Source organism: Lygodium microphyllum, chromosome 14 (assembly GCF_053477565.2).
Source record: "Lygodium microphyllum isolate KBCC chromosome 14, Lygodium_microphyllum_v1.1.10, whole genome shotgun sequence".
Lineage (NCBI taxonomy): Eukaryota > Viridiplantae > Streptophyta > Polypodiopsida > Schizaeales > Lygodiaceae > Lygodium > Lygodium microphyllum.
In genome coordinates, this window is record NC_141148.1 from 118647450 (window position 1) to 118672421 (window position 24972).

At 41.6% G+C, this 24972-nt stretch overlaps 1 protein-coding gene across 1 annotated transcript in view; it reads right to left on the minus strand.

Annotated features, from left to right (window-relative positions):
* FUS6 (COP9 signalosome complex subunit 1) overlaps nucleotides 1-24972 on the minus strand; it is an 81242-nt gene that overhangs the window by 55446 nt on the left and 824 nt on the right. The window contains exon 2 of the mRNA XM_087693284.1: nucleotides 8150-8470. Coding sequence (XP_087549410.1) covers nucleotides 8150-8470 — 321 coding nt within the window. The remainder of the gene's footprint in view (nucleotides 1-8149; nucleotides 8471-24972) is intronic.

Below are 24972 nucleotides of genomic sequence, written 5' to 3' on the forward strand. Positions count from 1 at the left end.
TGAGCTTGATCTGGCATTTTTATTAGGTAATTTAGGTATTTTTCTGGTGTGGCATTTTATGCCAGTGGAGCATTTTATGCACCAGTCGGCCAGCATTAATGATGTCCGACCAACATTATTGCTCCCCACTTTTTCAGCCTATTTATACTCAGTGGCTCCTCCTCAGTCAGTCACTTCATCTTCACCATCTGCAGACTGTGTGGAGAGAGGAGCCAGTGCCAGTGCCCACGCAGCCAGTGACTCACTGTTGTATGCGACTGTCTCGTGTTCAAATATATGGATTCCATTTCCCGTGCATACATCTGAGTTCTCATCTGTATCGTGTTATTTTCTTTTCTCTTTTTGTCTTGTGTTTCAGCAGTTTATTTCAGCACATGTTTATGCTTCCACCGATGCTCCACTTCTGACATGGTATCAGTTTTCAGGATTTGTGTTTCTGCTGTGTTTTCTTGCTGATTTCAGGACTGTTTTGTACCCCTGCTGATCAGATGACTGTTGTCGCAGCCAGGCGACCTGTTTTGGGGCTGTTTTCAGCCTGCGTTTTTTGCAGTTTTGCCATCGCCTGATGCCTACGCACCCTCTGCTGCCTGCGTTTTTTCATCTGCAGCTGCTGGCGACAGTTTTCTACCTGTTTTTTCTCCTGTTTACAGCCTGCGTTTTGCTGATTCAGCGTCTCTCGTGGCTGGGTGACTATTAATTCAGGCCGTTTTTGCTGTTTTTGGCAGTTTTTCATTGATTTTTGTAACTTTCTGCAGCAGATTTTGTCTTCTATTGATCAGATTTTGGGTTATATTGCATGTGAACTCTCATTTTCTGTAGTCTGTGCTTGTGTTTTGGTTGTGTTTCCTCTCTACATTCCATCTCTTCTCTACTTCTCTTCTTGTCCTCTCCATATGGCTCCTCCGTGCACTTCCACTGATGACAAGTTACATGGACCTGATTATCTCACATGGAGTGCTGTCATGAAAGCTTGGTTTGTGCAGAAGCGGTTATGGTACATCGTCTGTGGAGCTATTGCTCGACCTCTCCGTCCTTTTTCTCTTCCTGAAGATTTTGATGAGGACAACCATGAGGAAGCGGTGCTCACATGGGACTCGGACGATGCCCGTGCTTACTCGGCGTTGCTTCGGTGTATTTCTAAAGCGGTCTTACCGGCGGTTACCTCCTGTAGGACGTCTCCTGAAGTATGGCAGAAGTTGCAACAGATGTACGAGGCACCTTCCACCATGCGGGCCGTCACACTTTATGGCCAGCTCCAACAGATGAAGTTTGAGCCGAAAGATACTATTCAATCTTTTCTTCTTCGTGTTACGCAGGTACATGACCAGCTTCAGCACATACAATCTGCTCTTCCCGAGGTGCATCTTGTCGGGACGGTCCTCTACAAGCTCCCCCCGGAGTTTGATGGAGTGGCCAATGCTTTGTGGGCGCAGACATCATCGACTCCTGTCAGTTTTACACATATGACCTCGATGCTTCTTGAGCATGAGGCATCCTTGAGATTACAGGGGCGGCTTCCGGCACATTATGGAGGTGAGGCTTATGTAGCTTCAGAGAGGGGTAACGGGAAGACGAAGTCAAAGGCCCAGTGTTACCACTGTGGCAAGAAGGGACATTTGCGGAAGGACTGCAAGAAGTTAGCAGCTTCCAGGAAGAAGGAGCAGAAGACGAAGCGGGATGCTGACTCTACCGATGAGTCCTCTCCTTCATCAGACTCCGACTCCGATCCTCCGACCAAGGTGAAGTCCAAGGCGCGGAAGGGATCCTCTTCTTTGGATCGCGGGAAGGGCTTGGTGGCCCCTTCCTCAGCTGCTTTCTAGTGGTAGTGATGAGGTCATCCCTCACGACTCTTTTGTGCCAGAGAGGAAGTGTGAGCGGGTGTTCAGATGGGGCAGCCGCACCTCATCTATACTTTTATACAGGTGCACAGGTTCCAGAGAGGGACGTCCCTGACGCATCGACTTCAGTCTGGTGGAATCAAATCCTGGAGCTGGGATTGACATCCAGGTTCATGATGAGCTGGTTATCTGACAGAGAGCGGGAGGCTTTCGTCTGGAGCTCACATGAGGGGACACTTTGGCGGTCTAGCCAAAGGCGGGGAATCCATGGTCACCTATGTTCAGGGGCATTTTTGACAAGATGGTCTTGTATACTCCTGCGAGACATTGGTAACGGACACAAAGACATGCTATGATCTTCTCTATTTTCAGGTGTTTGGTACGATCGACATCGACATCAGGTTCTCTCCGAGGCACCTTGGTGGTGGCTTGATCACCCACTGCTTGGGTATCCATGGTTCTACTTAGTGGTTCTATGTTGTATAGTTTCTGATCCCTTTTCATTGTACTATTGTATTGTATCAGATCACTCATGATCTGAGAGAGGGTGTTAGCAGAGTATTTGTCAGCTCATGTGTGAGTCTGAGCTTGATCTGGCATTTTTATTAGGTAATTTAGGTATTTTTCTGGTGTGGCATTTTATGCCAGTGGAGCATTTTATGCACCAGTCGGCCAGCATTAATACTGTCCGACCAACATTATTGCTCCCCACTTTTTCAGCCTATTTATACTCAATGGCTCCTCCTCAGTCAGTCACTTCATCTTCACCATCTGCAGACTCTGTGGAGAGAGGAGCCAGTGCCAATGCCCACGCAGCCAGTGACTCACTGTTGTATGCGACTGTCTCGTGTTCAGATATATGGATTCCATTTCCCGTGCATACATCTGAGTTCTCATCTGTATCGTGTTATTTTCTTTTCCCTTTTTGTCTTGTGTTTCAGCAGTTTATTTCAGCACATGTTTATGCTTCCACCGCTGCTCCACTTCTGACAAACACCACTACCCAATACAACAGACGGCATTTCTTCTCTTCGCTATTGAAGCCCTTGTCTTTCACGTACTCTTCACTCTTTATACCATGTAAAAATTACACGATGCAGTGGATGGAATCCAAGCAAGGAGTAGAGAATAGGCAACAAATATGAGAAGAATAAAAACTCCTTTAATTTCAAATAAATTGATACAAAGATGGCATTGTCCATCCATGCGTTTCCACTATGAAGCTTAGATAGCGATCCAAACAAATAAATAACCCAAAGGCTAGATCCACAAAGGCTACCCTTTTGCCATTCGATCACATAGACCTCATCTAGCATACAAGTCAAGACCCAACCAATGTCCAAACTCACAAATTAGCTTCTCCTCATAATGGGGGCCTTACAACTTAGAGCACCAAGGATCATCGATGACACCTTACGACCGTGGGGGGATATTGAACATATCTAACAAGGAGGGAATGATGGATGGATGTGAAAGATCAAAAAAGAAAATAAGAAAGGCTGCTCTGAATTATGAGACCGTTGTCGTGCTGCTGCGCATCCGAGCCGTAAAGACCTCCATTTTTGTTGTGCATCTGTGTTATCTTTTCACGTGTGTTTCATTGTGTTTGATTGCTGCATTATCTTTCCGTCCTTTTTAGTACCCGCATCCAATGTACATACTCCACTTGTGTGTTTGTGTTTACGTGTGTTTCTGTTTGTGTGCATGTTGTGTGTGTGTCAGAAAAATATGAAAAACTGATGCCAAAGAATATTATCATGCTGTCAATTTCAATGATGAATTTCAAGAAAAGTGCAGGAAACCGTGGAATCAAAGAAAGCTTTGTAGAAGCCGACATTTAAGCTATGAAGATAAAGGTTGCACGTGAACAAGGTCAACGCAACATGCGGGACAAAGCATTTTTTAAGAAGATACATTGGCACTATATGCAATGGAGATTATGATGGAGAGGGGTCCTTGAAGAAAAGAGACCTACTTGAGGGTCAAAGACAATACAACTCTTTAGTTCACTCCATTGAGGAAAAGGTTACCAAGCAGCCTGTTATGCTAACAAGCGGAGAGTTGCGACCATATCAGCTAGAAGGTTTGCAGTGGCTGTTGTCTCTCTATATAATAACAACTTGAATGGCATATTGGCTGATGAAATGGGGCTTGAAAAAACCATTCAAACAATAGCTCTATTGGCATATTTGATGGAAAACAAAGGATTAACTGGCCCACATCTCATCATCGCACCGAAGGCAGTTCTTCCCAATTGGGCTTATGAATTTGCCACTTGGGCACCAAGTATTGCTATAGTTCTGTACGATGGACGCTGTATTGACCGCAAAGACTTGAGGGATTTATACAAAGAAAAGGGAAGATTTAATGTTCTAATCACTCATTACGATTTAATCATGCGTGACAGGAGCCCTTTTCAGCCATGCCTATTCTTGTCACAGAGGACTAAAGCTAAAGAAAAACGAGGTAAAGCCTGAGTGGCTTTTTTGCTCTCTCTCGCTGGCCTTATTCGTTAGTGTTCAGGCTCATCGTGCGATGGTATGCTCTCCGCGTGCCTGAGATTGCATCATCTGAGATCTCACTGATTGACACGCTCTTCCTTTGATCATGTTTCATGCAGAAGTATGTATCCATGCGAGCGCTCTGATCTCTCTCTCTCTCCTTTTGCAAATTCTCTCTGTGATCAAGCAATTCCCTCCAGCAGATTACAGGAAGTTTGGGTGTCTGTTGTTTTGTTTTCGAGTTTGTCTTTTGCCTCCCAATCTTGGGTGCTGCCCAGTTGCTGCCAGCTAGATCAATCTTGGGTTTCACACAATTTTGAGAGGATTGTCTCAATAGGATCCTGAAGGGGTCTCACAAAGTCTAGTGCGATTCAGTTCATCGTCTGTATTACTGAATTCGGTTCATCAAATGGCAGCCTTCTTGGGCTGAAGAGGAGTTTTGGATTTCCTCTCCATCACACAGCTGAAGGATTTATACAAATACAAACAAGGGAGAAGGAGGCATCGAGTGAAGCAACAAGGTGACCAGCACCACAACTCCCTCGCCTGTAGAGATGAAGCATAACAATGTTGTTCCGAACGGCCATTTCAAGAAGGACTGGCAGAACTATGTCTGAACATGGTTCAATCAGCTTGCTCGCAAGAAGCGCAGATGTTTAGCGAAGTAAAAGAAGGCCGTGAGAATATTCCCACGATCTACTAGTGAGCCTCTCCGGCCTGTAGTACACTCTTAGACTCTGAAGTACAACTCGAAGATCAGAGCTGGCCGTGGATTTACTTTGGAGGAACTAAAGTCTGCAGGTATTTCAAAGAAACTTGCTCCAACTATTGGGATTGCTGTGGACCATCGATGGAAAAAACCAGCTTCACCTTTTAAACTTCCAGAGTATCTTGCATTTAGCTGAACCATAGCTAGATTCTGCCAAGCTGATTGATATGTATAACACGATCCTGGCTTTGCTGAAAGCTTGTACAGGCATTGAGAAATAAAGAAGAAGGGCAAAACCTTCATACTGAGATTGCTCAGAAAGGATTTAACAAGGATCTTTCAATTGGCAATTCTTTGATTACAATGTACTCAAGGTGTGGCTCACTTGTTGAAGCACAAGAAATCATTAACAAGATACCAGTGCAGGATGTTGTATCATGAACAGTTTTGTTGACAGCATATAATGGATATGGGCTTGCACAGGAAACTCTGACACTTTATGAACTGATGAAGCTGCAAAATCTTTGCCCATTGCTTTTATCTTTGTTAGTGGCTTGAAAGCTTGAGCTTGCTTAGGAGCCTTGGAGTAAGGCCAAAAGTTACATGCTGAGATAAAAAGGACTTGAACAAAATTTGTTTGTTGGCAGTTTCTCTGTTGTAATTCACCTGACAAGCAATATAGTGATCTTTGGCATCAAAAATTGAGATCTTCTTGTTAGCCTCTTTCCTTGCAACATTTTGAACCCCGTGTTCAGCAGCTCTTGCACGAACTCTACGACACCGTACAAAAGGACTTGGTGAACTCCATTCTTCACAATAATCACAATGTCATTTAAGAAACCTCCTCATCCAAGCCATCGAAGCCTTGGAACCAAGAACCAAACATCTTCGTATAGTTTGCAAACACACAAAAGTTGCAAACGTGTGTTTTGTAAGTTTCTTTCAAGAGGGGATAAAATAAGAAATATTGGTTTTTTAATATAGGAATTTTTTAATAGTTTTAACTAGGAAAATAGGTTTTAAACCTCTATGAACTCTCTCTTAGATAAATAAGGCCAACTAAGCTTGCGTAGTAATACATGAGAGTCAATTGAGAATAATACGTTACATATTCATGATCCATTATTGACTTATGTCAAAGTTAGTCTTTAGACAAGCTATACTATGGTTCAGACCTCATACATTATGATTCATGCATATCACACAAAGAAAAATAAAATAAACATGTAAATAGTCCATGTATAATATAAATTGAGAAACTGTCAAACATTTCTTGCTTCAAGAAACATTTCGTAAGTTTCAAACTCAAAGAAACATGTTTCTTTGCTGATATGGAGGAAAAATCAACATCACCAACAAGAAGAGTGTTGTGGATATCCCACCTTTGTCATATGGCACCTATAAAACACAAAAAACCTATGTTGTCTGCAGCAAACAGCAAGCTGAAATTTGAGTTTTAAGCAACAGAAGTGTGCTCTCCTCTTTGGCTGGAAACCCCATGTCCTCACATAGTTGATGATACTATGTGAGTGCACAGCGAAAGGATAGTGTGCAGTCTACAGTCCACAACGGAAACGAAGAAGACTACAGCCAATTGTCAGAGCACTTACAAGAAACAAAGAAGAATAATCTGCCCAGCCAGCCTACTGCTGTAAATAGCAGAAAATCAGCACAACTGGCCAACTGCAAGACTACAGCCTGTTCGAGCACTTACAAGAAATAGAGAAGAATTATCTGCCCAACCAGCCTGCTGCTATAAATAGCAGGAAATCAGCAAAACTGGCCAACTGCTAAACTGGCAAATCTGGAAAATTTGGTCGATTGAATGCAGTAAAATAATGACATGGCAGGCGAAAAAAAATCAGAGTCTGGGGAGTGATCACCAGTTGGCAGGGCAGCACAAACATTGGAAATGCACACTGAACGAAGGAGAAAACATAGTTAGAACTCCAAATGTCCCTGTCACGGCTCACAACCAGGAGATGACTGACTGACAAAATAAGGCAGGCTAGCAATTACAAGAAGGAAAAAAGACCACTTCTTATGAGTGCCTATGGGGCTGGTGGACATGCTGGCTGTTGTAGGAGGAGAGTAGGACTGAAACAAATATCTGCAAGACTGGAATACCTTAATCTCCATGCGATATGCCTATGATGCACACAACTGTCAGCGAACAAAGGCTGACAAACAAGGATACTGTTAGAACTCTGGAAGTCCTTGTCTAACTTATAACGACACCGGCAAGCAGGAGATTTACATGGAAAAAAGCACATGAAAACTTGTCTACTAATACCCCCTTTCAAATCCTGGGTGCGGTGCTGCCCAAGGAGTTATGAACAAGGAAAAGAGAACGTGAAAACATGTATACTAATATCCTCTCTGAGATCCTGGGTGCAGTGCCGCCCAAGGTATACACAGGCTCCCTTCTATGGACAAAGCAAGGAGATGATAAACGTAAGCACAGCAACTCCAAATCAGTCAAACACAACTATAGATCTGCAGTCAGTCAAGCGCAATCAGAGAGGATCTAGCAAGCTAGACATCTGATACCATGTGAAAGAGCACAACAAAAGAGTAAGCAAAGAAAAAGGCACGAAACGCAAACAATATGAACAGCATCAGTAGAACAGAGAACTCAAAGAGACTCTGAATGAGCAATGAAATCCATAAAGAAAGCATGAGAACAACGTACAACACCACCAGGGTAACTAGCATCCAGATGATGACCAGAATGACTAGCAGTGCCTCCAGTCCCTCTCTCCAAGGATGCAAGGCAGTGCAATAGATGACCACAAGTGTGAGGAGAAGGAGGACTGGAGTCTCAAAGGAAGCTGGTTGACCAGCCTCTAAAGAGGCCAATAAAACAGGTCAACCAAACGAAATGCAGCCGCCCGGCTCATAAAATGTGCTGTCCAGCTAGTTGGAATAATGTTTCTTGTTTGATCAATCTGAACCAACTGATCCTAAAATCAATAGACTTCTACAAAATTACCCCCTCGTTTGTATCAGACTTAAATATTAAATCCTTCAAAGTAGCCCACAAAAAGAAGAACACCTTCCTTATATCACAGAAACAAGGTATGTTGCATGAGTCATTATACCTTTCTTGCAGCTAACTTGTACTTTTTGCTTTCCAGATGAGCTAAACCTGCAGCAACACGTAACTTGGCTGTAACCTGGGGCTCAATGTTGTCAGGCGTTTGTTCAGCCTTAGACACATAATTGGAGACGTGAACAAAGTTGCCGAGTTCAACGCTGACTAGAATTGCATTCAAGCACATAGAAATGATATGCTTGGAAGTAGTACAGTAGTCTCGTGTGCGAACAAAGGATTTGAATGCTTGTTGAAGGTCCCCACGTCCATAATAGAAATCTCCCATGTCATTTAAACCCATGCGAATGCTTTCTTTGATCAAGTTAGTCTGCATACATAGGTTTTACAGGTTAGAATGTCTTCCACTCAAAGTAACCACTCATATCACAAAGTATGTCTATATCAGCATTATATGGATACCACATCATAACAAACAATGCTGTTTTCTAGTAAATTTATTAGCAAAAGTGATTCTTGCATCCTCCAACCACTAACATAATTGAGATTTACATTGACATATGATTAGCTGATCAGGATTTCATCAAGCATGATGTGTTGGGCTTAAGAATGCAGTACACACTGATTAGCTCTTTATTACAGCCCCAAAACATTCTTATTACCAAATGACGAAGTTTCATTGAATTGCCAAACTTTCCTAGAAAGTGTCTATGTTCCGTAAGTCAACCCCTAATTTGGGAGGATCCCCTCATCTATAAACAGGAGGCAGCCTGCCCACTCAGCCATAATCTCATTTTTCAGGTCTTTCTCCTACTGGCACCAACTTTTCCCCTGTTGTCTACATCCCTCCTTGGCAAATACCTCAGGTTGTGGTGGTGACCAGCCATTTGCAGCTCCTAGCAACAGTTTCCAGCCTTCCAAACTGGCATATTCTGATCAACAACAGTTCCCAGCCATTGCCTACTATCTAAGGCCTCTCCTTACTTGTGTTTGCTGCATCCAACCCTTCTGTCAGCTGTGTTTGCAGCATTCAACAATCACCAGCATCTCCAGGGGCAGCAGCATTTCTGGTTTTCAGCTGACAGAACTGCATCTCCCTGGCACTTCTCAGTCTGCTGCCCACTATTCAAGCTACTCGAGTCATTTTCAGCCTAGACTCTCCAGCTCTGCATTTGCAGCTGCTGATTGTCTCTGGAGGCTGCCTACTGTATTTCAGGATCCATACAAAGTATGAAACATTCTCCAACTCATAGTCTTTGGCTCAGTCCTTTAGAGACATGGGAGTTCAAGGTTTTGTATTCACTAGGCATAGTGTGTTTACTGCATTGAGCATTGTATCTATTCAATCATTCATTCATCATCTCTGTTCATTGTCTCTAAGCCACCCTAACCCTACTGAGTTCTATTCTCAGCCTATGCTGTGATGTTATGATTGTGTCTGTATTCTATGTTTGAGTATTTAACCATCTATCACCAAAGTAAAAGGGAGAGTAAGGGCAAGCCAAAGAGAGAGAAAGAAATGAAATGAAATATCAACGTCTGCAAAAGGCCCAAATGACCTATGAGACCACGAGTTACGATCATCTATATGACGATACAACTATTGGAAAACAACAATAAAATGTAGTAAACAGTACAAGAAAGGTAAAAGCTATAGGGAAGAACTCTAGCTAACAAATAAAGAGCTCTATTTGATACAATCTCACGAGTGTAGGGGGTTTGGCTCTAGCCCAAGCAATAACCTCTTGTATCTGTTTGTGGAAGTGCCACCAACGCCTATGTCAAGGTCTAGGACGAGTAGATCAATTTGTAGATAACTGAGGCTGTGAGACTGTCTTGTAGCCTCCTAAGTCTCGAGGCCCCTGTGATAGACAAATGATGAAATCACCGACGCTCTTTGATGTAGACTACCACCAAAGGCTAGGATGCTTACATCAAGCTAGAGATGATGTCATGAGGACATGTATTTTTGAAACCTCACTTAACATGTGGATTAATTTTTAATCACATGGTTAAGTAAATGTTGCACATGTGAGGTGTAACTAGGGTTAGAGTAAATTTATGAGCCCGGGACCCGAGGAAATCACGGGATGTCAAAGGCAAAAGTTGCTATAAGTTATGTTGCACAAGTACTCGGTGGTATCTGGTGCCAATTATTGGTCTAGGTCATTCATTTGGCCATAAGTGTGAGTTCGTGACACTAGAGAAGTGGCGTTTAATGATACCTAACACCAATTTGATGGTCCAATATGACACAGAGACACTCGGGAATGGAAGTTGCCTGGCCAATTTGATTATTGGCCAGTTAGATTATTTTCCAGGGAACCGAAATAATTATTAGATTAATTTTCAGTATTTAAAGACTGAAAATTAATAGTTAATTATGAATAATGCTAGAAAAACCATTTGGAAAGGCTGCCACTTGTCAAAAATGCCCATGCAAGACTGAAAAATGTCTTTAGAGGCTTGAAAGAGGCATTTTTAATGTATCCAACCTGCAAGAGAGAGAGAGGAGATGTTGCTGGTCTAATTTGCAACCATTGGAGGACCTTCTAAGGCAGCCAAGGGCATGAGAAGACCAATCAACAGCAGGTGACAGCAACTACAAGCTGTTGAGATAGAGCAACAGCAGTAAATGAGTAATTCTCTTCAGTTCTTTGCATCTACAAGCTATTGAGACAAGGCAACAGCAGTAAATGACAGATTTTCTTTAGTTCTTCACGAAGAAAGTCTGAATTTTCTCCCTCCTCAGCATTCTCTCTCATCTCCCAACCTTTCTACAATCTTGCTCCAAAGATTGCAGCATTGAGATCACCAAAGGTTGAGAATTTTCAGATTTCTCTGCTGTAAACCCTAATCTGCAACAGAAATTAGGATTTAGCACCAACCTCGAAAAGTGTGCCAAAAAATTGGAAGCTCCAAGACTTGGATTCTACAGAGTTGAAGCAGATTTTAGCCTATTCAAGTGGAGGAACCAGCAAATAATTGAATTTGGGACATTTTCCATCTCCATCAAAGCGAGTGAAGGCCAATTGATTGCCCGAATCAAGGGGCAAATCAAATTAAAGACTTACTAGTCATTTTGAACAACAAGGGGAGTTGGAATACCGAAAGGAATTGGGATAATCCCATTGTACATCAACTTCTTCTTCAATTAAGTTAAATAAATACCGAAAGGGGTGCCAGTTTTGGGACCAACAGAGTGTCCAATGTCCAAGATTATACGATAAAGTGTACTTTTCAGTTTTGTGAATTTGTTAATTGTTGTAAATAGTGCTTAATTAGGTTATTTACCACCCTATCCGAGGAGGAAGGTTGGTTAAAAATGATGATGCCAAACAAGAAGAAGACTTGTAGACTGAAAAATGTACATGAAGATGGAGCTTGAAGGAGAAGGGTGCTAATGCCAAATAGATGATGGTGTCGCCAAGTGAAAGATGCTCCAAATGCAAGACCTGATGATGGAACAAGGTGCCTAAAGTAGAAGAGAAAGGGTGAAGGCAGCCACGAGCCACGAATCTTATAACAACACAGTGCACAATTCCACTAGAAAGGCACTCTTAGAAATTGTGGAAGAGGGAAAGAAAGTCCCACCCATCTTACATACAAAAGATAAGATCTTCGAGCTCAAAAAGTATATCGAGAGTTTGGATTAAGCTTATACTAAAGTAAAGACAACTCTCCAAAGACTCAAGCAAAACAAACAAAAGTAGCCAATCGTCATCGCAAACCTTTGGTATTTGCAAAGGGTGATTGGGCCTCGTTACGCTTTGAAAATACCATATTAAAGAAAATGAACGGTAAAGAGCATCTTTTCCCCAAACTCAGCATGAGGTATTATAGGCCTTTCCAAGTGTTGCAAAGGATCAATGAGGTGGCTTACAAGTTGAAGCTACCTAATATTTGAGTCTTCTTAAGTCTTATTATCCTAATGTGAGTCTTCTTAGGCCTTTCTAAGTGTTGCAAAGGATCAATGAGGTGGCTTACAGGTTGAAGCTACCTGATCTTTGAGTCTTCTTAAGTCTTACTATCCTAATGTGAGTCTTCTTACGCCTTTCTCTCACGAGAACATTAAATTTCACGAGGACGTGAAATTTTATTGCTTTGCTTAACATTTGATTAAAAGTTAATCAAATGTGTTATGCCTGACAAGTACTAGGTGGTTTCCCATGTCAGATTCAAGCCTAGATCAATTTATTAGTCACTAATTTTAGTAATAACATTAGAGATTAGGCATTAATTGATTAATCAATGTCAATCTAAGAGTCAATAACTGCTCAAGGATACTTGGAAAACAAATTGACCTAGCTAATTTAATTATTGGTTAGTGAAAGTAATTTTATGAACACTAGAATAATCATTAAATTAATTTTAAAAATTAATGTTCTGAAAATTAATTTAATAAGTTAGATAATGTTGAAAATTGAAATTAGAAGGTTGTCATATGGCAAAACTTCCCAAGCAAATTTTGGTCATTTAGTACACTGTGTTGGATTTTTTATGTGCAATCGGGGTCACTTGCAATATTCATGAGGGGGATATGTCACCAAAATGAGAAATTACCTTAATGGTTTAATTTAACTTTGCGAGGATTTTTAATCAAAATAAACTTTAATTCTAATATCCCAAACTCTTGATATGGTGACCATTGCATCACAGTGAAGGATTTGACACTAAGACATACGGTGGACAAGTGTGCGGGCCATGTGGTACACGATTAGGGCTAAAGAAACAAGGTGCAACATGAAACTTTCATTAAATTAAAAGTTTGCACCTTAGAATAAGTCACATTTAAAATTTCACCCAATAAGCAACTCACTTAGGGCACTTAAGTTATTAAGCAAGCCCTAAGGTAAAGTTTCGTCCAATGACTAGCTCACTTATGATTAATGACTAAGTCATTAAGTAGCCCTTAATCAATTAAGAAGCAGACGGTTATGCTTATCTTGGCTATTTAGGGCTTCTTCTCTCTCATTTGGAGCAATCCAAGTTTAAAGACAACCACTCTTCTCTTTCTTGCTGAAAAAATTTGCAAATTTCAGCCATGGAATGAGCTTACAACATAGATAGAGTATGGACAGAAACCAATTTTTCTCCTCTTAGCATAGGAATTCCATTGGGCAGCATCATAACTCCATATACAACAAGGGTTTGGCAAGTTAGAAGTGTTCATTCCCAGTTTTAAATGCTCTATAGTTAATTAGAGACCAGCAATGAAGGTTGTAGTGACGAGTTAGGCACGAAGATCGAGACAACAAGTGTTCGTTGTGAGCAGAGAGACGGAGTGTAAAAGAGAGCAATAGCAGAGAGTGAGCATGTTTATAGGTACAATGACAACTATGTACCTTTAGGTTTTTAGATAGATATATATGTGTAAGTACAAGTGCTAAGGATGTGTTTACACCCGAGCACATTTAAAGGCATGAGGGTCTTTATTTTCCAACAATCTCCCACCTAAAGGCTATGTGCCTTAAGAGGAAAAAATAATCAGCTAAGTCTAGGTATGTACAAAGCTGAAATACATATATCTATCCAATTCCCATCATCTGTCGGCAATGAGCAAACCGCTCTGCTAGAAGACCCTTCGTAAGAAGTTCTGTAGGATTATCATCTGTATGCACTTTGACAAGCTCAATGCTCTTGATGTCAAGTACATCTCTAATGAAATAGTATTTCACCTGTATGTGCTTTATCTTTGCATGAAAAACAGGATTCCGTGCTAGCATGATAGCACTCTGACTATCACAATGGAGAATAGGTAACTCTGTGATGCTAAGCTCTCCCACCAGACGTGAAAGCCATAAAGCCTCCTTGCATGCCTTAGTGGCAGCCACATACTATGTCTCTGTAGTAGACAATGTAACGCACTTTTGTAGCCTGGATATCCAAGAGACTACTCCGATGAAAGTAAACACATACCTAGAAGTAGACTTTCTGCAATCCGCATGACCAGCATAGTCTGCATCCGTAAAGCCAACAACAGATGCCTTTTGCTTCTCAAAGCAGATGCACAACTCCTTTGTGCCTTTGAGGTATCTCATAATACCTTTCATTACATCCCAATGCTTCTTGCCAGGGGTTGCCATGTATTTGCTAACCACTCCCACTACAAAGGCAATGTCAGGACATGTAGCAACCATAGCGTACATCAAACTGCCAACAGTTTAAGCATATGGTATCTTGGCCATTTCAACCTTCTCATCATTAGATGTAGGGCTATCCTCTACACTGAGTTTCACATATAGAGGCAATGGAACCCCAACTTCCTCCCCTCCATATTGAAACGCTGCAAAAACCTTGAAGATATACTCCTGTTGAGATAGATAGAGTAAGCCTGTCGACCTATCTCTGAGTATTCGCACGCCAAGAATGTGATTTGCATCACCAAGATCCTTCATGCCAAAGCTGCCATAAAGACTTTGCTTCAGTGAGTTCAGACATGAGTATCCCTGCCAACAATCAGCATGTCATCTACATACAAGACCAAGATAATCAGGCTACCATCTGCTATCTTCTTGGTGTACAAGCAATGATCCACTTGACTTCTATGAAAGCCTTGGGACTGCATGAATGTATCAAACTTATGCTGCAATTCTCTTAGTACTTGTTTCAGCCCATACAAACTCCTTTTGACTTTACATACCATCTTCTATTTCCCTTTTTCCACAAACCCTTTAGGCTGCTGCATATATATGTCTTTATGCAAAAGACCATGTAAAAATGCAATCTTTACATTCATCTGTATGAGTTCCATATCTTCAACTGTAACCAAGCCCAAAATGGTTCTCAATGTAATCATCTTGACTACAAGAGAGAAAATCTCATCAAAGTCAATTCCATGCTCTTGCTTGTACCCCTTTGTAACCAATCTTGCTTTGTACTTTGGTGAGGAACCAAAAGTAACCTTCATCTTGTAAACCCATTTGCATGGAAGTGTTTTCTGCCATTTAGGCAACTGCACCAAGTCCCAAGTGCCATTCTTCTCAAGAGATTCCATCTCTAATAACATGGCTTTATACCATTTCTTGCTGTCCTGTTTGCCCATTGCTTCTTTGAAGCAAGACGGTTCACCACAGTCTATCAACATGACATAATCAGCCACATAATTTGCACCATGAACAAATCTATCAGGTTGTCTAGTAGCCCTAGACAATCTCCTAACCCAATGATCATTGTTTGCTGGCCTGCAAATCAGCATTAACAGCTTGTTGTCCTGGCTGTTCCTGCACAGGTAGTGGCTTATTATCATGGGCAATAGCTGGCTGATCATTTTCTGCATTTATAGGTTCATTTACAAGAGGTCTTTGTTGCTGTACAGCGGGCACATTTTGTTGTCCAAAAGGTATTTCTTCCCGAAATACAACCCTACGGACCTCCTCAGTCGTTTCGGGCTGTTTATGCATGCGATCTTCCCGAAAGATAACATCATTGCTGCATACTACTTTCCTTTTCTTGCGATTCCACAGTCTATACCCCATTTCACCCTCATCACCATATCCTAGGAAAATGCATTTACAGAACTTTGACTCAAGTTTGCTACGTTTTCCTTTACGAATGTGCACAAAAGCCTCACAGCCAAACACTTTCAGATAAGCATATGAAGATGCTTGCCCGACCACGCTTCTTGGGGAACTCCCCCCTCCCAAAGATCTGTTTGGTGACCGATTAATTAAGTAAACGGCTATCATAACATCCTCTACCCAAAAACCATGGGATAATGCAGCATAAGACAACATCGTACGGACCTTATGCTGTATGGTCTGATTCATACGCTCTGCAACTCCATTTTGGGGTGGATTATGAGAGGCAATGAGCTCCCTGTTTATCCCTTTGCTATCACAATATGCCTGAAAGACCTTGGACATATATTCTCCACCATTGTCAGAGCAAAGACATTTAAGTGTCTTATCTATCTGATTTTTAACCAATACCAAGAATTTTTTAAACTTGTCAAGCACTTTATCCTTGCTACGAATAGGATAAACCCATACCTTCCTTGTAGCATCATCAAAAAAGGTGACAATATATTTCTTTTCCCCTAAAGATAATCCTAGCATCTCACATACATCTAAATGTACTAACTCTAGAGGAGAAGATTTCAAAGAAAGAGACTTTTTAGAGATGTCTGTGCATGTTTACCATAAATACAATGATCACAATGCTCAAAATCAGCATAACGAAAACAAAGCAAGTAACCCAAACGAGAAAGCACTTTCATTCCTGTTTGACTCATGTGTCCCAACCGGCCATGCCACAAAGAAACGCTTGGCTGCTCGGTTACGGCAACAACATGGTCACACACACTAGATACATAAAGTGGATACAAAGTATCACTCTTACAACCTCTGGCAATAACCCTAGATCCCTTAGATATCTTTCCTTTTCCATCACCAAAGGTGGTATGAAAACCATCATCATCTAGCTATCCTGTGCTAATCAAGCTCTTCTTGAGCTGAGGTACATGCCGTACGTGCTGAAGTGTGAAGATAGAGCCATACTGAAACTGTAACTGTACACTGCCAATACCTACAATCTCACGTGCATAGTTATCCCCAAGATGGACAACACCATGTCGACCCCTTGTATAGTCAAAGAACCACTCACGATGAGGGGTGACATGAAAGGAAGCATCTAAATCGAGAATCCAAGTATGCATGTCATCATCTGTATCTGCAAGTAAAGCATGTGCACCAAAGTGTGAAGAGACAAAGAGTACGTCACTTGCACTATCACTGTCATGAGTGACTACATTTACATCTTCAATTTTTATACTGCTTTTCTTAGACTGACTATCCTTCTTCTCTTCCTTGCTATTATCTGTCTTCTTACCTTTTCCTTTCTCTTTCTTCCATTTGTAGCAATCACGTTTAAAGAGACCCTTCTTGCCACAATGATGACATTCAACATCTTTGCCACGTGATTTACTACGTAAGCGTCACACCCAAAGATCCTAAAATAAGAGACATCAAGCTTAGTCTTGAAGTAAGCCTCAAAAGGTGTCATCCTATCAACGGCCAAATTGGGAGATCGATTGAGGATGTGAACTGCGGTAGCCACTGCCTCCGCCCATAGAAACTGAGGTGTCTGTCAGTGCTCCATCATGGTGGAGCGCCATCTCGATCACACTTTAGTTCTGCTCCAAAATGCCATTCTCTTGGGGAGCGTTGGTGTTAGCAAACTCCTAGTAATGCCCCTATCTGCACAAAAACGAGCAAACTCAAAAAGAGAAGCCAATCCTTGAAGTGAGAGAAAGCCTTCAACTTCAAACTCAAGAAATAGGCCCAAGTCATCTTGTTGTAGTCATCTACGATCAACATGAAGTACAAGCTCCCCTTCAGGGACTCCATCCTCATCGGGCCACAAAGATCCGTAGATACAAGCTCCATGGGTGAAGTAGACCGCCTAGAAGCTTTGTTGGAAATCGGATCCCGATGCAGTTTTCCACAAATGCAGGAGACACATAGTTGATGGCTCACCACTATGTCCGGCAATCCTCAGACAAACGACCTTCGCAATGCCTTTCGAAGGTATTCGTAGTAACAGGTGGCCAAACCGAGCATGCCATAACTCGGACTGTGTCTGAGAAGTAAGAAGAAGAGAAGTAAGAGCTGAAGAAGACTTCAATTTGTAGAGGCTATTCTCCTCATACCCTGCAAAGAGAACTTTCCTCGATCTACGATCAAGGACTCAAACAGTATCACTCTCAAACTCTACCAAGAGACCAAGAGCACAAATCTTATGGACTGAAAGTAAATGATATCCCAAACCTAGAACATGCAACACCTCAGAAGTGTGGGTACCACCACATCCATCTGGACTAAGCTGCATCTCACCCCATGCAGCAATAGACACAAAAGAGCTCTCTCCAATGAGAATCTGTCCACACGAAGGTCACAAATGGGCAACACCAACGGGAGGAGTCATGTGGTAGCAGACACCATTGTCCATGATCCACTCACAAGCCTGAAAACCGCCATTGCAGCATCAAAAGTCTTCGGTGTAGAGTCCTCAATGACTGCTAAGGGTAGAAAAGCAGCTGATGAGGATACAACCACCACTCCAAAATCCTTCGTGTCCTTTTTGGTGTCCTCCTTGTCTTTGTCGAGGCAATCCTTCTTCCAGTGACCAGTCTTGCCACAAATATGACAAGTCGATTCCTTCTCCTTGTCCTTCTTGGATTTGTTGTCCTCCTCCTTCTTTTGGTCCTTCCCCTTCTTCTGAGAGGCTTGACCAACCAAAGCCTCCGATTTGGAAGCATTATGTCCCTTCAACTGTTCCTCCTGGTCCAAGACCATAGGAACCAACTCTTCCCACTGAAGAGTCAACTCCCGCCTTAATACAATGAGAACGGAATAAAAAGTACTGAATCGTGGCGGCAACTGGGATAGTAAAGTGATCGCCATGTCTTCGGAGGAAATAGGCTTCCCCGCATTTTGAACCTACATCTAAAGCTGTCGAAGCTTGTTGATATATTCACGAAGCGAAGAAGACTTATTCACGGACAAGGTCCACATCTGCACCTCCAAAGAAACCCTCTTCATCAGGGTAATCCGGTTGTACATCTGATCAAGCTCCAGTCATATCTCTCGAGCCACCATTAAGTGCTTGATATGAGCTATCATGACTGTAGTGCAAGACAGAAACAAAAAAGATCGAATCCTAGCATTCAGTTTGTCCCAATGAGATTGGGCCTTGGTCAACTCCGTATAAGCATTGGAAGAGAGTTTAGACTCATCCCTCACCAAGGGCCTGTTAATCTCCTCCATCACCAATTCCGCAAAATCATAAGACTCCAAAATGGCCAATATCATCACCCGCCAGATGCGGTAATTGTCACCATCAAGCTTTTGATACAATGGAAGAGCTGGGAGGATAGGCACCTTCTTGTCCATTATCGCCTGGAACTCCAAATCAGTCTCTGTAGACATATTAACCTAAAATGCCTGCACAAATGCAAAATCAGCCCCCTTTGACTGTGAAAACGCAGCCTTCTAGGGCCGGTTCCTCCGCTGCCCAAACCTTCTTCACCCGCGGGAGGCGATGAAAAGGTAAAATCTACAATGGAAGGCCTCAAACGCAGCCTTCCTCCCCTTCGAACAACAATAACCTGCAGCAAATTCATCGATTAGACTCCTTTCCCGCACGCCCACGCTCACTTCAGCCTTGATCTGATGAGCAGCCCTCCCACTCGCCATCGAATCCTAGAAATGCAGCCTTATGTCGCGCTGAAATCTCCTCTTCAGATAGGTTCAACCCTCAGTCAATCCATCTTCACCGCTTTGATACCATGTCAGAGTGTAGCAATGGGGAAGCATAGGACAAAGACTGAGAGAGAGTGAACACAGAGAGAAGAGAGAGAGAGAAAAGGAGAGTGTAAACGCAGAAAATCTGCGGTGTAGTATGCTGCATAAGAGTGCAGAAATACACAAGGGAGCAGAGGAAATATCTATGTATGTCTCCGACTTGATGACCTTGATCTCCGTCAGCCCGAGCACAGTCCATCTCAGCCAACAGATCTCAAGATCAGAATCTGAAAATGAATGACTGATTGGAGTGTGCGTGTGCCACAACCCGGCTATAAATAGCCAAAAAGAAAAGGCATAAAAATGACCAAGTCGGCTGCGACTGTAATAAAATAATTCCCAAATAACTGTCCGACTGCAGGCTAACGTGGCGCCTCCTGACATGGCACCCTGCACTGATCTGCTGTCCACTATCTGTCCAGGAAATGTGATCTGCTGTCCACCATCTCTCCAGGAAATGACTATCTAACAGTATTCAGAATGCATCCAAGATATCGTGCTGACAGTATGTCTACCATGAGGTCACTACTCAATATACTAGTTACTGTGAGATGTATGCAAATAAGTATGAGTTCCACCCGGGCACTAAAACTATACCTTTGCATTAATTTATGATCAGTTTGACATGAGTTTTGGCCTTAGATTTGAGACTAAAATTCTAATTAGTTTCAACTCAATTTTTTATCAATTTGAGAAACGTTTATAGTCACTTTTGGGATCAATTTTGCATCAGTTTCTAATCAAATTTTGCAATCAATTTGTGATCACTCTGGGGTCACAGTTGCAACAGTTTGTGATCAGTTCTTAGATCAGCAAGTGATCAATTCATGGTCAGTTTATGCTCAATTTTCAAAGTTTTATAGCTAGTTCCATAGACAGCAGCCTATTAGTAAATGCCACTCGCAATTTCAACCATGGTTTATGCTGAGAATATGCTTTACTATGGTTGTGAGGTTCGAACAGTTGAGAAACATGAGTTATGGATGCATCCAATGGGTTTCCAACAAGAGTTCTAGACAAATTTTCAGTTTTATGTTATGTATATGCTGACCGAAAATTTTCAGCATGTTTGGGGCATATGGCATGGTTGGATAGCAATAGCCAATGTTGTGATTGTGATGCCAGGGATTCTGCTGTAAACCCTAAATTTCTGCAAAAATTAGGGTTTAGCAGCCACCTCAAGACCTGTGCCATCAATCAAAGTCATCGTACACTGAAATCAGCACCTACAATCTTGGGAATTGTCAAGGATTTCAGATGCCAACCCATCCATTGTGAATTTGGAACAGCATTTGGCCAATTGGAGTTCCATTAGAGCAAGTCCTAGGTGAAAATCAAGGGGAAATTTGCCCAATTTGTTTGCTGATTGTTGGAACAGCAAGGGGCTTTTGGACCAGCCAAGGAGATTGTGGAATCTCCGCTTGTAATCAATCCATTAGCAACTGAAATTTAAGGAATATCAAAAGGGGCACCAATTTTGGGGCCAACAAGGGGTTCACTATCCAAGAATACTAAGGTATACATTTCAATTTGTGATTATTTACCGACTACTGTAATTAAGTGCTTAATCAAGTATTACCACCCTATCCAAGAAGGAAGGCTAGTTTCATGATTCATATTACTCAAAGGGGTTATACAAACCTAACACTAGGCCTAGCTAAGATAAAGAAGATGGTTCACCAATTGTCCCGAATGCCATATGTCCTCCTTGAGCAGAGAGGTAGCCAACCTCACCAACTGGCTCGAATGTAGTAGAAAAGCTAGTAAGAGGGGGGTAAGTTGAACCATACTTGTTGAGCATGAATTCTTCAAACTCCTCATCTGTCGTGAAGCTAGGAAAAGTAGAAGAAAGTGAAGGTGAAGGTGAAGCATCGTTTTTCTCCTGGAGTCCATAATGCCTCCTCACAGCCTCCAGTGAACGGAGAAGCATGAAAAGACACCATGGGATCCCAAGGAGGAGTCTGAGACATTGTGTGTTGGTTACATATCATTCATGTATCTCGCACAAAACCAAGCCTCCACAATATATACAGGATACTCTTTACAAGAGTACCAGCTCTGACACCATGTGAAGATACGCTAGGGTTTGCACTGAGAAAACACAAAATGTATAAACAGGACTAAAACGCAATAACTCAAACAATAACACAACAAACGCAAACCCTAAATGCAAAACGCAAAATGCAAAATACAAATACAAATAGAGAATAAAGAACTTTGAAGTGAATGAATCGATGTTGTAAATGAAGAAGAGAATGTATAGAATGCTCAAGGGCAAAGCTGTCCAACAGTCGGTGGCTCGTGGAAATGGGTTGAGAGAGATGTCAATGTATGTCATCCACCGCAGATAGATCCTGAGTGTAGTAATTACTAGTCAAAGCAAAGGCTAATGAAGAAAAGTAGTGAAAAAACAAAAACAACCTACTCAAGATGATGGCAGCTAATCATGGCAGCAATGGGAAGCTAGGCAACAACTATAGACCACATAGCAATAGTCGTTGGGGACTAGACCGCTAGACGAAGAGGGCTAATGACCGAAACTTGTAAGACAAGGATAGGGCTGAATGGTCGGTAGCCTATCCATTTATAGATATGGAAGGATTCTCCCAAATTAGGGTTTTGATTGTGGGACATAGAAACTCTCTAAACCTGCTCACCGTTTAATGATACGTTTGGTAATTTACATGTTTTGGAGTTGTTTTAAAGAGCTAATCTGTACGGAATGAATTTTTCTCTCAACGGTTACCTTAGCCAAACCTCAAGTGAAAGTAATTGGGAAAATCTTCGCTATAGATACCGTTAAAAAATGATAAAATAATGTAGATTGGCCTACAATATGTTGTCCTCGCTAGACCTTATCAAATCAACCATCAAATGGCAATTCGACCAATGTTGCCCATCACCTAGGAACTGCCCAGCTACCTATCCAACCTACCCTAAATGCACACGCACTCCCAATTGTGCCCTACTTGAGCCAATGTCTGTCCTAGAGGTGACCGAATCTCTAACACCAGGACCCAAGACAAGGCATTAGTTTAGTATGTATCATGGGTTTTAGGCACAATGTCTAGCATTCGAGTGGACACCCCACAAAGGCAACCAAAAGGCCCATTTAATGTTTCCCCAACTGTCTCTTACGTTCCATCCTAAGGCCTCTATATTCCACTCAACTCTCATTCTTGTATCATTGCAACATGTTGCATCATTAGATAGAGAAAGACTAAAGGAACCACTACTAGTCGTCATTGTGTCGATACCTTATAGTATTATTCTATATATCTCTAATTCATCTTATGGAATCCATTCCCTGTATTCTATGAGTTCTTGTGTTCATGTGTTCTTACCTTCTATCAAAGTTAATGCTTTCTCTTTCTTGCTTTTGATCATTGCATATTCTCACACATCCAACCTGGGACAACATCACTATGTCCAAATTAGCCATTGCCTGCCCAAAATTTGTTACCAATTCCACAAATTATCATCGTCTACCTAGAAATAAGCATCAGTAGCATGGACAGCACAGCCAACTCTTAAGAAGACACAACCAACAAGGGGAGGTGATGGTCTACCTGGTGGCAACCACAATCTATCAAATATAGCCCATATGTGATTAAATTTAAATGTCTTGGCCCAAAGCTTTGGCCATTTGAAAATGCACAATAGAAAGGAAAGCGAATATAGAAGAAGACTAAATGAAATGCAAGAGAGAAGAAACAAACTAACTGATGGCTGAAAGATACGCGGCTGCAATAGTCAACCCCAACACACAACACTAAACATCAATGTGAGCACCAAATGGTAGCGAGGGGAAGACAGAAGAATGAGGAGGGGTTGGCTAATCACAATGGATGAATGAGGGAGGGAGGCAAGCTGCCTATAAAGTGGCAAAACAAGGCCACCACAAGTGCACAAGTGGCCAAGCCTAAGTGTGGGCACTGAAGAAAGCCTACGTAGCTAGCCAAAATGGTCATGGTGCCTAAAATGCATCAATGTACCCTCCATCTAAAGTATCTAAAAGACATAAAATGACAAACAAACACAATGTTCGAGCTCCGAGTGTCCTCATCTGACTTGAACTAAGGCTCACAACCAAGAGATAACTACACATAACACACATGTCTACTAACGTGCTCATCCAATTTCAATAAGTTATACGAATTTTTCGTTGAGATTCATTTAAGTTAAATTCATTAAATGTGTGCACAAGCTTACACAATTATTGATTTGTTTTTCATTCACAAAACCTTAATCACTAATGGACCTTCCCATGTCCATGCAACTCCTGCAAATTTCTAGACCCACTCAAAAGCCAAAGCTAAATCACATCCCCATGACACCCATCAAAAAATTTGAAATTTGTATAATAATAGGCCTCCTCTAGTATAATATCATCCAGCCTACGATCAAATACCAATCTACAAGATAACTCACATATCAATAGCTCCAACAATTCTAGTCATCAGAATAATTGTGTGGTTCCCACCCAGGAACCCTATTTTGATGGAAAAGATTATTTGTCCCTCTCACTCTTGACAAGTCTCATATCTATGATTGAGAAACTTGTCAAACCGCATTGTCACTCCTTAATCCCCTAGCATGAATCACATTCTCAACCAAAGCAAACCATGAAGGAAGGAATTACTAATCGAACCACACAAGTCCATGTGATTAGATCCAAACCAACTAACATGGGAAAACTCAAGGGGTTAAAATTGCCCTATCTTGCTTGTCCTACTGGCAAATACAGTTCCATACATTAAGTTTGTAAGTTCTGTATACATAGAGTTGGAAACAAGTAAATGTGCATACCTCTAATGTGATTCAAATGTCAAATTTGCAAAATAGCAATATCTATCATTATGTGAAGAGTAAAGTCCTTTCTAGTAGAATTGTAAGTGGTGCAATCTATAAAAACCACCCTCCTGAAGTCCTTGAATGTAAAACCTCCCATGATCTAAAAGAATGCTCATCAAATCAAAATGCCTTTCATAATTGTACAAACTAACAAAACAATAACTAAATTATTGCAATTTTGACCACAAATGATACATCTTGAAAAAATCTCCGATGCATCAATTTGTATCCTACCCTCACATAGCAATCCACATGTCTATGGTCTCCACACATGATCTTACCATGGATGATATAAACTGATCAAACCACTACTATTCACCATCCAACTATCAACTCAAGTGGGAGGATCCACAATGGGCTTAGTATCAGCTATTATGACTTCGAGATGATCAAAAAGATCTTCTACAAGACTCTCGATTTCCAAATAATAAAAGTACAAGGACGCTACAATTTTTCACCTCCGACAAATTTATGGCCCCACTTGTCAAATGATTTCCTTTGCAATATATTGGAAGATGAGTTGTACTTAAATCCATAGTTGCAGAAACAAAACAAGCTAATCTTTGATCTTTCTCCATCCTTTGAACACCTTTTTACCTTCAATTTTGGTCGAACTTGTGCACTATTGATTTGATTGGTTTCTCTGTCTTTGATTTAAAAAGACAGCCAGATATCCTTGTTACCGCAATAGAAACAATCAAAGAGCTGCAGCACA